General features: G+C 35.0%; 1 protein-coding gene across 2 annotated transcripts in view; it reads right to left on the reverse strand.

Moving 5' to 3' along the window:
• Positions 1–214: 214 nt before the first annotated feature.
• LOC111051993 (anther-specific proline-rich protein APG) overlaps positions 215–14,526 on the reverse strand; it is a 40,092-nt gene continuing 25,780 nt past the window's right edge. For both annotated transcript variants that reach the window (XM_039423158.1, XM_039423157.1), the window contains 2 exons: positions 9,746–12,505; positions 215–1,419 (listed from right to left, as the gene is read on the reverse strand). In XM_039423158.1, the coding sequence (XP_039279092.1) occupies positions 11,966–12,505 (540 nt within the window). In that variant the 3' untranslated portion in view covers positions 215–1,419; positions 9,746–11,965. The remainder of the gene's footprint in view (positions 1,420–9,745; positions 12,506–14,526) is intronic.

The following is a 14,526-nucleotide window of genomic DNA, read 5'->3' on the forward strand; positions in this document are numbered from 1 at the left end:
AAGTGAAATGATTGGTAGATACACACAGCCAATAAACAGAATCAGGTTGAAAGAGTGAATGCACAGCCGGCCAATGAGATAATCAAATTAGAGAGATTAAACATGAGATAGAAATGAAAGAATAGAGCCCAACACAAAATGAACACATCCAAGAGAGGGAAATAATCAATTGAAAAGACAAGGTTGTCTATGGAATGAATAATGAACACAGATATACAATTTGCAAATTTAATTTTAATTGAAATTGGAGAAATCAAAGACAAATTAAGTGAGTCAGAAATGTGACATAATGCTCTAATTGTATTCAGTTTGTAGGAATTGCTATTTGCAAACTTATGTGGCATCACAGATGTTGTCATGTTGGAGATATTGGAGTATGGCGGGCCAGCAAACTTAGTATTACATCTTCTTTGGTCCTCCGGGCCAGATTATTATTTGGGATTTTCTTTTCTTTTTTTTTTTAGGTGAGTGGGGCTTGTTGCCCACTTTACTGATTATTGTAATTGTTGTGGAGAGAATTCCACTTGTAAAGTCGAAGGGCTTGGACCCAGGCTTACATTATTTGTACTGATGGTTGATTGTTTCCCATTGGGTACTACCATAATCCTAAAATATAACAGTGTAGTGTTGGAGATGCTTGGCTAGTCTTGCTGCAGTTGACCCGATGTGAGGGCTGAAATGTGCTGTATGGGTGAGAAATTGGCAAGACCTTGAGACTCAACCTCTTGCAAATTTGGGGCTTTTATGTGACATCACATTTCATAAGTGGGCTGGCATAGCTGAAATTGATAGTAGCGAGCAGCAATATCGATTAGATAAGATGCCAGCCTGCTATTTCTTCGGTTCATACAGCTTTAATTATAATAAAAATTCATTCCAATACTGTGATATTATAAATGTTTGTCAAGTTATATTTTTAATAATTATTGTTTACTCTCTCTCGGAAAGGTGTTCTTCAAATTATCTCTACCTCCATGTTCATTATCTATTCCTCTTACATTGAGAGTTCTCTCTTTTACAATTGAGGGTGCGTACCCCCACCTCCAAACCTGGGGAAATATCGGCGTTATCTGCTAGAGTAACGGGACTCTCTCCCAGCAACTGAGAAGGAACTCTGCCTGTGTTTTCGTCACTCTTCTCCTAGACTCCTCGGGACTTGCAAACGTAAAGGTGTGCGAAGAATCGAAGTGATTTAAACGGTTTAGTGAATACGCGTGTGAAAGAAGGCTGGCGGACGGAAGACTACCACCTAATGCTCTACCGGAGGATTGCTGTCTGGGGACGATGCTTAAATTAAAACCGGTGAGTCCGTTCCTTATGGAAAACTAGTTAAAAAGGACCCTTAGGTCAAATCCAAATTTCTCACAGTACCAAGACAGCTCAAACTGTATATCACGAGATGAGTTAGGATAAAATAAACTTCTATGATTTTGTATCTCTATTATGAACGGCCATGACTTCGAGTTTCCCATGATAGATATTTAAAAATTGTGGCTCCGAGTCGTCGAGGAATGTAGATTATGGAATTATCTCTAAAACTTAGCCTTCTTGTCGCGACATAAAATGCGATAAGTTGGAAAACAGCAAGCATTGAAATTATAACAAACTACCGATTTTGCAGTTACTATTTGGTCCAAAGGCTGTAGAAGCCACGCGACGATTGGTCAAATTGATTCCATTCGCCCAATAGGAGACCTGTTTCTAAATACAGTAGTGGGGATTCCCCAGTCGAGAGACCAGATTACGTTCGGAGGACACTTTGCTAGGAGCACTACGAGAGTAAAGATGTAGTCACTATGTTTCCCCCTTTTTGGGCAGGTTTATAAGTTTATTTCAGTAGTTAATGTAGGAGCTAGTTTTATTTTTATTAAAGTTAAAATTTACTAGTAGTGCCATGTCCTGAAAGGTTTAATTGTGTTTCTTCATCATGTACGAATAATTGTTTCTTCAAATAACCGCTAAGGTACGTAAACTAAGGTTAAAATATAATTTAGGGAAATTAATTAAGTGAAACTTCAATCAAAAGATTTTATCAACAAAGCCTGTTATTTTTCAAGTTAATAATATTGATTGAGAATAATCCTTTTGATTTTATTAGTGATGGAAGATACTTATAATTTTTTCTACAGAAGTATAGAAAGTTTTCAGTTACGTTACATTTGAGTTATTGTTCCTGGAGATATATTATCGTAGAGTATTGCTGAAAGTCAGGAAGATAGCCTTTAAATTGAAATGAAACTTTTAAGAATTGTTCATATTGAGTTTATGACATTTTTTAATTTATATTTTTCAGACTCTGTTTTCTTATGTCATTAAGGCTTTTGAATGATTTAGTAAATTTTTTATGATAGAAATCTTAATAGATGAAGAAGAAAGTTTTTCTTCTCCAGGAAATTAATATTAATGAATGTTCAAATTTTAATACAATTTAAATTATTTTCTATGTGTCTACTAATTTTATTTAATTAAAGGTGAATCTTATAAGGCAAACATTATCTTTCCTTAAAGTGAAATTTTCAATATTTTTTTCTTTTATTGTGTTATAAAGTGTCTTGTTTTATTAGGTGATAAATTCATAATTTCAGTTGATACTAGTTTTTGGACTTGTATTTGTAGGTAAATCAAATCATAAACTCTGGAATGTTCATTTTTAATTAAGGTTCTGAGCAGTTTTGGGCGAATGCCCGTTATTTACACTTGGATTGCGTCCTATAGTTCATAAATAATAAATAAAATAAATGTTGGCTGGCGCACAAGTTTCCAACAATACTAGCCGAGCTACTATATGAAAAATTATATTTGATTTCGCAAACCAAACGAAAAATATCATATAAGTTAGCATCATTTCAATTTGAATTATTTGTGAAGAAAGATCCATTAATTCTGATAAAAAGAATCAGTAGTTTAAAGATAAAAATCTATATAAAATGAGGATTCAAAGAATGAGAGAATTTAATTAATTGTAATCAATAGATAACTCCTGTTTTAGCTTTTGATGAATTGTAGGAAGAGTTAGAAATTAATGCTGTAATACATTTATTTACAGCGGTTCATGTGTGTCCCCAACCAACTTCTTGTACTACCACCCCTTTGGTTCCGCAACTTTATGTAAAACCGCTTCAAGACACCCGTTCAGACGACAGGTCTAGGGACGTAAGAGGACGTCGCCGTCAAGCCAAATTCAACCGGTAAAAGCTCACCGCCAAAAACAAGGTACTGTAACCCCGACGATAAAGCAACGTACAAACCAACGAAAGTGCAGTGTAGTGAAACAAAGGTTCATTCGAGAATGTCAATCAAAAGTGGGGATTCAAAATTATTATGAAATGGGTTATATGGGTTACTATCGACGAAACTTGGGTTCAACGGGCTTTTCTTTCTTGAGTAATTTTATGTTGAAGTTAATTATTTGTTATTTGATGACTGATATTGTTTGGTTTTGTGACGTATTGCTATCTAAACGGGGATAGTAATGCGCCCCCGAATCAGATGAAGAATGTCAACAAAGTAACATGAAATTGTTGTTTCTGTTGTTCGATTTTAGTTGCCAATGTTTATTGAAACTGTTTGTATTTTTCAATTATTTCAAATTGTAGTGTTTTCTATAGTATAAACCTATTAAATCAGGCATGGCAAGATTAATTGAAGTTTTCTTGACTCTAGCCCGTTCACCTGCATGAATTAGGTATAGACTCAGGTATTTTCTAGATGTGTCGGCCTATTTCTAAATTCTAAATTTTATTCAAATTATCTTCTTTGGCACACAACTGCGCCGACTCTGCTGTCTAGAGATATTTAAATCTCTGGAATTCAAATTTTCTAAAAAATTAAATTTTTCATAACTTACTCTAATCATACTAGATCAATTTTTCTGAGTCTATACTTAATAATTCATTCTGTGAACGTGTTCACTGTCAATATTTTAGGTTGGAGTTGAATGAATAATTTATAGTTGCTACTCCAATTTTTCTGAAGTTTAAATAATTGTAGATGAAACAGGAAAGTTATTCAGTTATGTTAAACCATTAAAATGATAATCTTTTGAAGTGCTTAAAGATAAAGTCAAGTATCATTGATGCTTAAGTTGAAAGTATTCTGAAACTTCTTATTGAGAAATTAAAGGTTTAACGGTAGAATAAAAATTGGTAGAAGAAACTAGCATAGGTGAAAAACAACTGATTCTAAGAGCTGAATAAATTTTTTGCATTCTGTAATTCCGTGAATGATGATAGAAATTATTGTAATGTCAACGTACGTATTCTGGTCTCACGTCTGGTAGTTGAATATCAGTATAGTAGTAGTGAAAGTGAATATTGAGATTTTTAAGGTCAACCCAAGTAAATTAGGAAATTATTATGGGAGAATGTTTGAGGAAAATAGGAAATTTTTTTGATAAGTTTAGGTAGATCGAAGGTAATCAGAGAATAAATAGGAAACTGTTTTATTAGTTATTGTTGATATGTAGTTTTGAAAAGTTGATGAGTAGTTTTGGCCTTGAGATGTTTAAACTAAATAATTGGGTATTGTAGATTAAAGTTGAAACGATAATCAAATCCTTGGGAATTTGTATGAAAATAAGTTGATTGAGATGAGGTTGTTAAGTCCCTTTATCAGTAATGTTTATTCTCGAAAAGGTGAATCAGTTTTATTATTGGAAATATTTTTTTTAGGTGTGATTTTTGCGGTAGGCATGCGTAGTGATAGTGTAAAGATCCGTTGTGTTGGTGACGTTTCCTGTAGGCTGTGGGAATTTTTTTTTGTTTAGTTGAGACTCAAGATTTAGAGGAGGACACGGGGATGTCCTGCCTATGTGTGTTGTTGAATTTAGGTAATCGGCGCGAGTGTAGGTCCGTGTCCAGAGAGAACGGAGCACTCTGCCCGAAAGTTGTCCATGTAACAAATCAAGGAATTTAGCTGTGACTAACCTTGCAAATTTGTACGGTGGAATTGTATAATTTTAGCGAAAGGCACCGAAGATGGTGTGAGCTAAGATTTAATTGTATCTAGTAAACGGTCTGGTTCATTCGAGAGTTATGGGGCTCGTCAGTAGAATAACGTAAACCGAAATCTAGAATATTTAGTGAGTCTTCGTAGTGATTGTAAGGAAAACAATCAGCGTAATGCAGTTTAGGGAAGCCCAGTCAAAAGGTTCGTTAATGTTTGGTAGGAAAGTCAGCCGCAAAAACACAAGTAATAATTGGTAAAAAAAAGGGGTATTATTGAGTTTAAAGTTGCTTAGAAATTTGGTATGGTAACGAAAATTGAAAGTTTTAGACAATGAATATTTAAAGTGATTAGTTAAAGTATACAAATAAAATAAAATAACAGAGAAACTTTTTCGAGTACCTAGGTAATGTTAAAATGGTTAGCAGTGAAAGTAGAAATAAATATTGGAACAGTACTGAACAGGTTAAATTAAAATAAGATTAACAGTGAAATTCTTCTAGTTGAATTTGAAATGATAAGGGAAAATCTCTTGAGTTAAGCATGAGTTTAAATATTCTGTAGTTGAGAGTTGAAAGGTTGATTAAAAATTTAAATGGGGATATAAAGTAGAAATATGTAGGAAAATCGTGTCAAAAAGGAAATAGAATTGTTGGGAAATTAAATTGAGGTAATTAACAGTAGTAGGACCCTTTAGAGATAAGTAGTCAAAAAGAATTAATAAATAAAAAAAAATAAGAAAATCTTTAATGAAATGATAATTTTTCTTTAATGATGAATAGTAAAATTGCAATCAAGTTTTCCATGTGAATAAGTTGAGATATTTTGAGATCTAGTAGAGTAATTGAAACTAGTTGGATATGAAGTTTATTGTTGAGAAATAATTATGTGAGGCTCCAGTAAGGTTGGAAATGTCAGTGAACTTGAGAATCAGTAATAGTGTATTAGTAGTCTATTAATGTGTTAATGTATTGGTAAATTTCATAATGTTGATAATCAGAAGTCAAGCAGTAGCAGTCCAATGCTAAGATAGTTGTTCCAGTTGAATTTTCTTATTATTAAATCATGCCTTGAGAATTATTCTTCCAGTGTTTAGAGAAAATGTCACGTACTTTGAGTTTGAGATAAATAACCATGATCGCTGTCGAGTCAATTTATCTAGTTGAAGTTGTAGGCAGTGAGAAAATTACAATACTCTAGTGAGAAGTGAGATACTGAATTATTATTGTCGATTAAAGCCTGGCACTTGATCATAGTTTTGTTTTGACTAGCGTTCTGTCGTAAAGGTTTCCTACTAGAATATTATAATGAAAAGTGTTTTTCTCATGATTGTGGAATGCAAAATCGCGCTTGTGTCATATAGCTCTCGCGTTGATCCAATAATGCTGTTTCAATCATTATTATCTTTGAATCGTAGTCTATGTAGAATAGTATTGCCTTCTGAATTGCTTTATATTGTTAAAAATATATTGCACTCTCAACTCTATAGTAATGATAGTTAGATTTCAATACATTCAGCTGAGTGAAAAAGTTTCATCCTTTACTATTATGATCAAACGTACTTCATATTTTACAACAGCAGAGTAACATAGGACCAATTAAAACTATGATGTCTTTTAAACGTTTTCCCTTGTTAGAGTTTGCCAAGAAAATAACCAGGGACTCAATAAAGTGATTGAAGTATTCAAGATTATTATACTCGGTCCGTCTTTAGTACCTACTTAAAAGGTGGACACGTCCATATTGTTTTGTCCTGACTCTTGCCACAGTTTTAAAGACTCTTGCCACAAATCTCAATTAGTTATACATTTTGCTGAATTTCGGAATGATTAAAGAGATTTCTTTTGAAGAGGGCCCGCTTCAAATTGGATCCTACTATCAATCCAGAAATTCGACTCTCCAAATCATACAGAATGCCTCTATGGTAACATATCCTGATTAGATTTCTTTTTGCGTGTTTCACACCGGAAGGAAGGGGAGTGTGCCGGGCACTGTCTTTAATTCAGGCCTTTTCCCAAGTTATAATAGTAAATTTAATACGCAATAGACTAGAGCCATTATTGTAAGTGAGTTAGCGAAATAAATTATTTTCTCTCTCTATTATGAACGGCCATGACTTCGAGTTTCCCATGATAGATATTTAAAAATTGTGGCTCCGAGTCGTCGAGGAATGTAGATTATGGAATTATCTCTAAAACTTAGCCTTCTTGTCGCGACATAAAATGCGATAAGTTGGAAAACAGCAAGCATTGAAATTATAACAAACTACCGATTTTGCAGTTACTATTTGGTCCAAAGGCTGTAGAAGCCACGCGACGATTGGTCAAATTGATTCCATTCGCCCAATAGGAGACCTGTTTCTAAATACAGTAGTGGGGATTCCCCAGTCGAGAGACCAGATTACGTTCCGGAGGACACTTTGCTAGGAGCACTACGAGAGTAAAGATGTAGTCACTATGTTTCCCCTTTTTGGGCAGGTTTATAAGTTTATTTCAGTAGTTAATGTAGGAGCTAGTTTTATTTTTATTAATGTTTAAATTTACTAGTAGTGCCATGTCCTGAAAGGTTTAATTGTGTTTCTTCATCATGTACGAATAATTGTTTCTTCAAATAACCGCTAAGGTACGTAAACTAAGGTTAAAATATAATTTAGGGAAATTAATTAAGTGAAACTTCAATCAAAAGATTTTATCAACAAAGCCTGTTATTTTTCAAGTTAATAATATTGATTGAGAATAATCCTTTTGATTTTATTAGTGATGGAAGATACTTATAATTTTTTTCTACAGAAGTATAGAAAGTTTTCAGTTACGTTACATTTGAGTTATTGTTCCTGGAGATATATTATCGTAGAGTATTGCTGAAAGTCAGGAAGATAGCCTTTAAATTGAAATGAAACTTTTAAGAATTGTTCATATTGAGTTTATGACATTTTTAATTTATATTTTTCAGACTCTGTTTTCTTATGTCATTAAGGCTTTTGAATGATTTAGTAAATTTTTTATGATAGAAATCTTAAAAGATGAAGAAGAAAGTTTTTCTTCTCCAGGAAATTAATATTAATGAATGTTCAAATTTTAATACAATTTAAATTATTTTCTATGTGTCTACTAATTTTATTTAATTAAAGGTGAATCTTATAAGGCAAACATTATCTTTCCTTAAAGTGAATTTTCAATATTTTTTTCTTTTATTGTGTTATAAAGTGTCTTGTTTTATTAGGTGATAAATTCATAATTTCAGTTGATACTAGTTTTTGGACTTGTATTTGTAGGTGAATCAAATCATAAACTCTGGAATGTTCATTTTTAATTAAGGTTCTGAGCAGTTTTGGGCGAATGCCCGTTATTTACACTTGGATTGCGTCCTATAGTTCATAAATAATAAATAATTTAAATGTTGGCTGGCGCACAAGTTTCCAACAATACTAGCCGAGCTACTATATGAAAAATTATATTTGATTTCGCAAACCAAACGAAAAATATCATATAAGTTAGCATCATTTCAATTTGAATTATTTGTGAAGAAAGATCCATTAATTCTGATAAAAAGAATCAGTAGTTTAAAGATAAAAATCTATATAAAATGAGGATTCAAAGAATGAGAGAATTTAATTAATTGTAATCAATAGATAACTCCTGTTTTAGCTTTTGATGAATTGTAGGAAGAGTTAGAAATTAATGCTGTAATACATTTATTTACAGCGGTTCATGTGTGTCCCCAAACCAACTTCTTGTACTACCACCCCTTTGGTTCCGCAACTTTATGTAAAACCGCTTCAAGACACCCGTTCCGACGACAGGTCTAGGGACGTAAGAGGACGTCGCCGTCAAGCCAAATTCAACCGGTAAAAGCTCACCGCCAAAAACAAGGTACTGTAACCCCGACGATAAAGCAACGTACAACCAACGAAAGTGCAGTGTAGTGAAACAAAGGTTCATTCGAGAATGTCAATCAAAAGTGGGGATTCAAAATTATTATGAAATGGGTTATATGGGTTACTGTCGACGAAACTGGGTTCAACGGGCTTTTCTTTCTTGAGTAATTTTATGTTGAAGTTAATTATTTGTTATTTGATGACTGATATTGTTTGGTTTTGTGACGTATTGCTATCTAAACGGGGATAGTAATGCGCCCCCGAATCAGATGAAGAATGTCAACAAAGTAACATGAAATTGTTGTTTCTGTTGTTCGATTTTAGTTGCCAATGTTATTGAAACTGTTTGTATTTTTCAATTATTTCAAATTGTAGTAATTTTCTATAGTATAAACCTATTAAATCAGGCATGGCAAGATTAATTGAAGTTTTCTTGACTCTCTCTCGGAAAGGTGTTCTTCAAATTATCTCTACCTCCATGTTCATTATCTATTCCTCTTACATTGAGAGTTCTCTCTTTTACAATTGAGGGTGTGTACCCCCACCTCCAAACCTGGGGAAATATCGGCGTTATCTGCTAGAGTAACGGGACTCTCTCCCAGCAACTGAGAAGGAACTCCGCCTGTGTTTTCGTCACTCTTCTCCTAGACTCCTCGGGACTTGCAAACGTAAAGGTGTGCGAAGAATCGAAGTGATTTAAACGGTTTAGTGAATACGCGTGTGAAAGAAGGCTGGCGGACGGAAGACTACCACCTAATGCTCTACCGGAGGATTGCTGTCTGGGGACGATGCTTAAATTAAAACCGGTGAGTCCGTTCCTTATGGAAAACTAGTTAAAAAGGACCCTTAGGTCAAATCCAAATTTCTCACAGTACCAAGACAGCTCAAACTGTATATCACGAGATGAGTTAGGATAAAATAAACTTCTATGATTTTGTATGCTGACATAAAACACAAATATATTCCCATAAAACAATATATAAATGAAATATTCTATATCTATAATTTCCAATATATATAAACTCTTCAACAGTTTTACAATTATCACAAGGTTTAATAGGATTCACAATAGTGAGCTTTAAAATTTATAAATATATATTATGTTTAATACTGATGCGTGGACTTCAAGTCAATTCATAATTCTACCCTTTAAAACCTGTTTGGTCTATAGATTTGATATGACTTACTTTGATCAATTAGCAAAATAATAATTGTCAAATTAATATTCAAAATATAAGATCTCAGGGTTTTATAATGAGTTCGTGCCATGCATGGAAGTAAGCTTCCTACATAGATCAAATAAATTCATAAAACGTTCTTACAAACTATGTGATAGCACTCAACACGTTGCGAATTTTCCTTGTCTTAAGTTAATTTGTATATATTGCACTTTGATTTATTCCCCAACTATGAACAGAAAGGCCTTATAACGAGCTCGTTTGATCTACCACTCACATTAATGATGTTCTTGACGGTCTTGTAGATTGAATTAATTATTTCCAATAATTAATTATGCAGGTCCTTTTTGTCTCTGCTGGGCTTGCGCGTGGTCCCGATTTCTTATAGATTACTTTCCGTATTAAAATGTATTTATGGGAATTGATTGCAATTAAGAACTCTTCAACAACACTGAGTTCACAGATAATTTAACATTAATCACAAATATTTCACATTTAAAAGAGGGATAGGCTTGATAATTTAAAAATTTAAAGGAAGAAAGAACCCTAAACTCCATGTGCATCCTCTCAGAACGAGATCACAAGCCAGAAGAAAGTGGTTTTCAGAAAAATTTTATCTCTTCCTTGAACGATTTGTAAGCTTCTTTTTGATTGGCTTTTAATTTAGTAAACTCAATACAATTGGTTGCTTCAGAATCAGGGCTTCTTCAACTTTATAATAGAAAAAATAACTAAAAGTTTTTATATAAATATATGGAGTGATTGTCTTAAACTATTTTGATAAATAAATCGTGATATATGATGTTAACAAACAATATACATTTAGTTTTTTATATGAGTTTTGTATACTCTTGATTTTCGTGCTTTTTTAGATTGTAATAAATATTTATACAGCAATAATAATTGTCCGTATTTCTATACATAAACCTTCCTTAATATATATAATATAATACATCTTTTGTGAGTAAACTTTATAATTCAACCTATACTGGTTGCTCGAACAATCAGCTGATTCGCTAGGTATTGAATCAAATAACTATCGATTTATTCTAGATCGATTGATTCATTTAAAAGTGTAAACAAATAATTCTAACCTCAATGTACGTGCAAACTGTTATTTTTTATGATCTGCCAGTAATAAATAAGCCGCTTTATAATTTTTAATTCTGCCAATGGATTCTCATTAGTTGTTGAATCACAGTTATGCATGTTTTTCCTTATCATTTTAGATAATATGATTACTCTTTATCGCTAACAACATTCGATTTTATTTGAGTGGTTCCTCGACTAGGTTAACTTTCTTTTCCATTTTATAATTCTATTAAAATTCACCAGTTCATTTCAAAATATTTTGTGGTGCTAAAATACCACGTGACAATTATAATAATATATATTAGAATATAGAACATAGAAATACAGAATATACAGAGTATAGAGTATAATACAGAATAATATAGAGTATAGAATATACATATAGAATATTATAATAAGAATATACACTTCATACCTGTATGGAGAGTATTTTTTCACATTTCCAAAAATTCAAAAATACTCTCCATACAGGTACGTCGCACCCGGAGTCTCTGGTGTCGCTCTTGCTGGATGATCAGCATAGCCAGCTCTAGATCAAGGAATGGATAATGAATCTTTAGATCTCCAATCCTCTGATCTAGAGCTGGCCGTCTGTCCACCCGCAGGAGTAGTGGGGTGATAAGCTCATGTTGAGCTGCCACTCTTATCGTACCCACTATCCTTATGAAGACTCCCAGAGACCTCCGATGCTCCGGAGTGGGGGGCTCATAATTGAGCAGGTTCTGCTCAATTACCATGAGACTTACCAAGAATACTAATCTGGTTCGATTGAATATTCTTGATAAAATCTCTTGACAGCCCATGTACAGAAAAGGAGTTGGGGGGAAGGGGGCTATCATCCTCAGTCTGCGGACGACCCTCCTACGTTGTCGGTTCAACATCGCATGTGAGAGCTGTCCTCGGCCATAGCCTCTTTCCCTCTCAACTCCCCTCTGGATGGGCGAACCCGCCCTATGCAACTCCCCCACTCCAAATCGTGCCTCCTCCTCCTCCTCCCCTCCCCCTCCAGCGGCGGCAGGGAGGCTGCTGGTGCTGGCATCGGTGGTGGGGAGGCTGTTGGTGCCGGCATCGGTGGTGGGGAGGCTGCTGGTGCCGGCATCGGTGGTGGGGAGGCTGTTGGTGCCGGCATCGGTGGTGGGGAGGCTGTTGGTGCCGGCATCGGTGGTGGGGAGGCTGCTGGTGCCGGCATCGGTGGTGGGGAGGTTGCTGGTGCCGGCATCGGTGGTGGGGAGGCTGCTGGTGCCGTCATCGGTGGTGGGGAGGCTGCTGGTGACGGCATCGGTGGTGGGGAGGCTGCTGGTGCCGGCATCGGTGGTGGGGAGGCTGCTGGTGCCGGCATCGGTGGTGGGGAGGCTGCTGGTGCTGCCTGCCACCTCAACCACTCTTCCAACCCCACAACATTAATCTCAGCGAGCTGTAAAGAAAGAAAATACTATGGATAAAACAGTAATAGAATACATTTCAAAGTATGCAATAATAAATTGAACCTCATAGAGCTGGTAAGACAAATTAATATTCAGTACTAGCATATGGTTTTAAAATGGTGGAGAGTCCTGAAGGAAGTTCCACCTCATATAGGTAAGAAATCTTACTATACTTTCAACGAAGGCTGTTTCAACGACCCCCACTCCACCTCCCCCTGTCAAATGACTAATGGCCACACCCACCAGTCTTTATCAGCATCCTGTTCCAACAAGTCTGTATGACATCATCCCTCAACTATCTTACTATAAATACCGTAGCATCGATCTGCATTCGTTCAGTTTCATAATGTCAATGGTGCTCTGTGGTAATAAAATCAAGCCTACCAATGAGCGGTTTGGTTTGTGGCTTCTAACAGAGAACCTGTGCAATGACAACCTTGTGACAGACATTGGAAATATTGATTACACTTCTGGAGAAGAATTGTTGGTGTAGGATGACTCAAATCTTGTGCCTATTACAGAACCTTTTTGTGACAATATAATGCTTGTGAAAATCTGTGCTTTGGACGATTGTGAGGAGATGGATAAGAGACGTTTTGTTCTAAAAAAGGATATATGTGGTGCATTCAACTTATATTTGAGTGGCAAATTCTTTAATATGGTGTCAGCTAAACATGGAGTCAAAGCAAAGCTGCCTTACCTATTGGACAGTGGAAGTGATATGTCTCAAAAGATTCTACAAGTGCTTGGAAAAGACAATTACAACAAGGTGAAACAAAAATACCAGGAACCAGTGGGTATACCTTACAAAGTGGAGCTTGCAGATGTACCAATTGCTACATTGATGGAAGAACTACCATTGGAGCAGCTGAGGAAGGAGCACTTCTATCTACTAGACTTGGACATAACACAGGACTTTGCTGGAATATTCAACAAGAATGGGATGTGTGACTTTCTAACTACAAATCATTGTTTCTGCTTCCAAGGAGAATATAAAGAATACTATAATGTGATAGTGGATAACAACAAAACTGTTGGGATTGATTGCTTGACTTGGGTTAATAGTAATGTGAGGGTGAAAATTTATAATAAGTTTGTATGTCAAATCACAAGCCCTGGTGTAAACAAGCAGTTAGGTAATCATATTGTTGACTTTATACCCTGTCCAGACATGAGATTACGGGAAACTTTCACCTCTGATGCTGCCAAAATGCATGGTATTACACGTTTGGAAGCTACAATCTATGACTACAGTTTAACAAATAGAGACAATAGCAAAACCTTTGACCCTATCCAGGATAGCTTGTCACTTTTGAATGATTGTAGAAATTATTTTCAAAATGCTCCAATTTATTCTGTGTCCTTGGCCAAAATGTGGACAAAACTGACAGATAAATTGAAAAATAGTTGTTGTCTGGTCTATAATGATCTTCTACAGTATGTTTACTGGGGTAATAGCAATACCAAGAAATTGACTGGAATACAAGTAAAGCTCCCCACTGACCCACAACATAGAAATAAAATAATTTCTTATGTTATTTCTGCATTCAGTTTTAATTTACTACATATCAATTATGTAGAAATTTTTGAGGACTCATCCAACCAAAATAATATCAGTTTCTCACAAAAGTGCTATATTGAGAGTGGTGACACATATTTCTCCAAGTCAACCACAGTTTTCTCTACCATATCCAAAGTTGTTAACCTAGATGAGTTGGGCCTTGTAGCAACAGGTAACTTGATACCACAAGTCTTAATAATACGAGCAAACATAACCTGTAAGCTTCTTCCACACCCTGTTAAAGAGATACAGCCCTTGTCTCCTATCACAGTGCTATCAGCCAAGAAGAGTAAGCTAGAACTGGATGAAATTGATCTAAAATGGAAAAGTAGAGTTTATGAAAGCTACAAAGACATTCAGGGAGCAGCATAAGCAGCTTGCTGAATTTGAGAAAGAAATACAAAATTTGAGAGAGGAACTTGTTCCATTCACATTGGCTAAATTTTGATC

Source organism: Nilaparvata lugens, chromosome 3, assembly GCF_014356525.2.
Source record: "Nilaparvata lugens isolate BPH chromosome 3, ASM1435652v1, whole genome shotgun sequence".
NCBI lineage: Eukaryota > Metazoa > Arthropoda > Insecta > Hemiptera > Delphacidae > Nilaparvata > Nilaparvata lugens.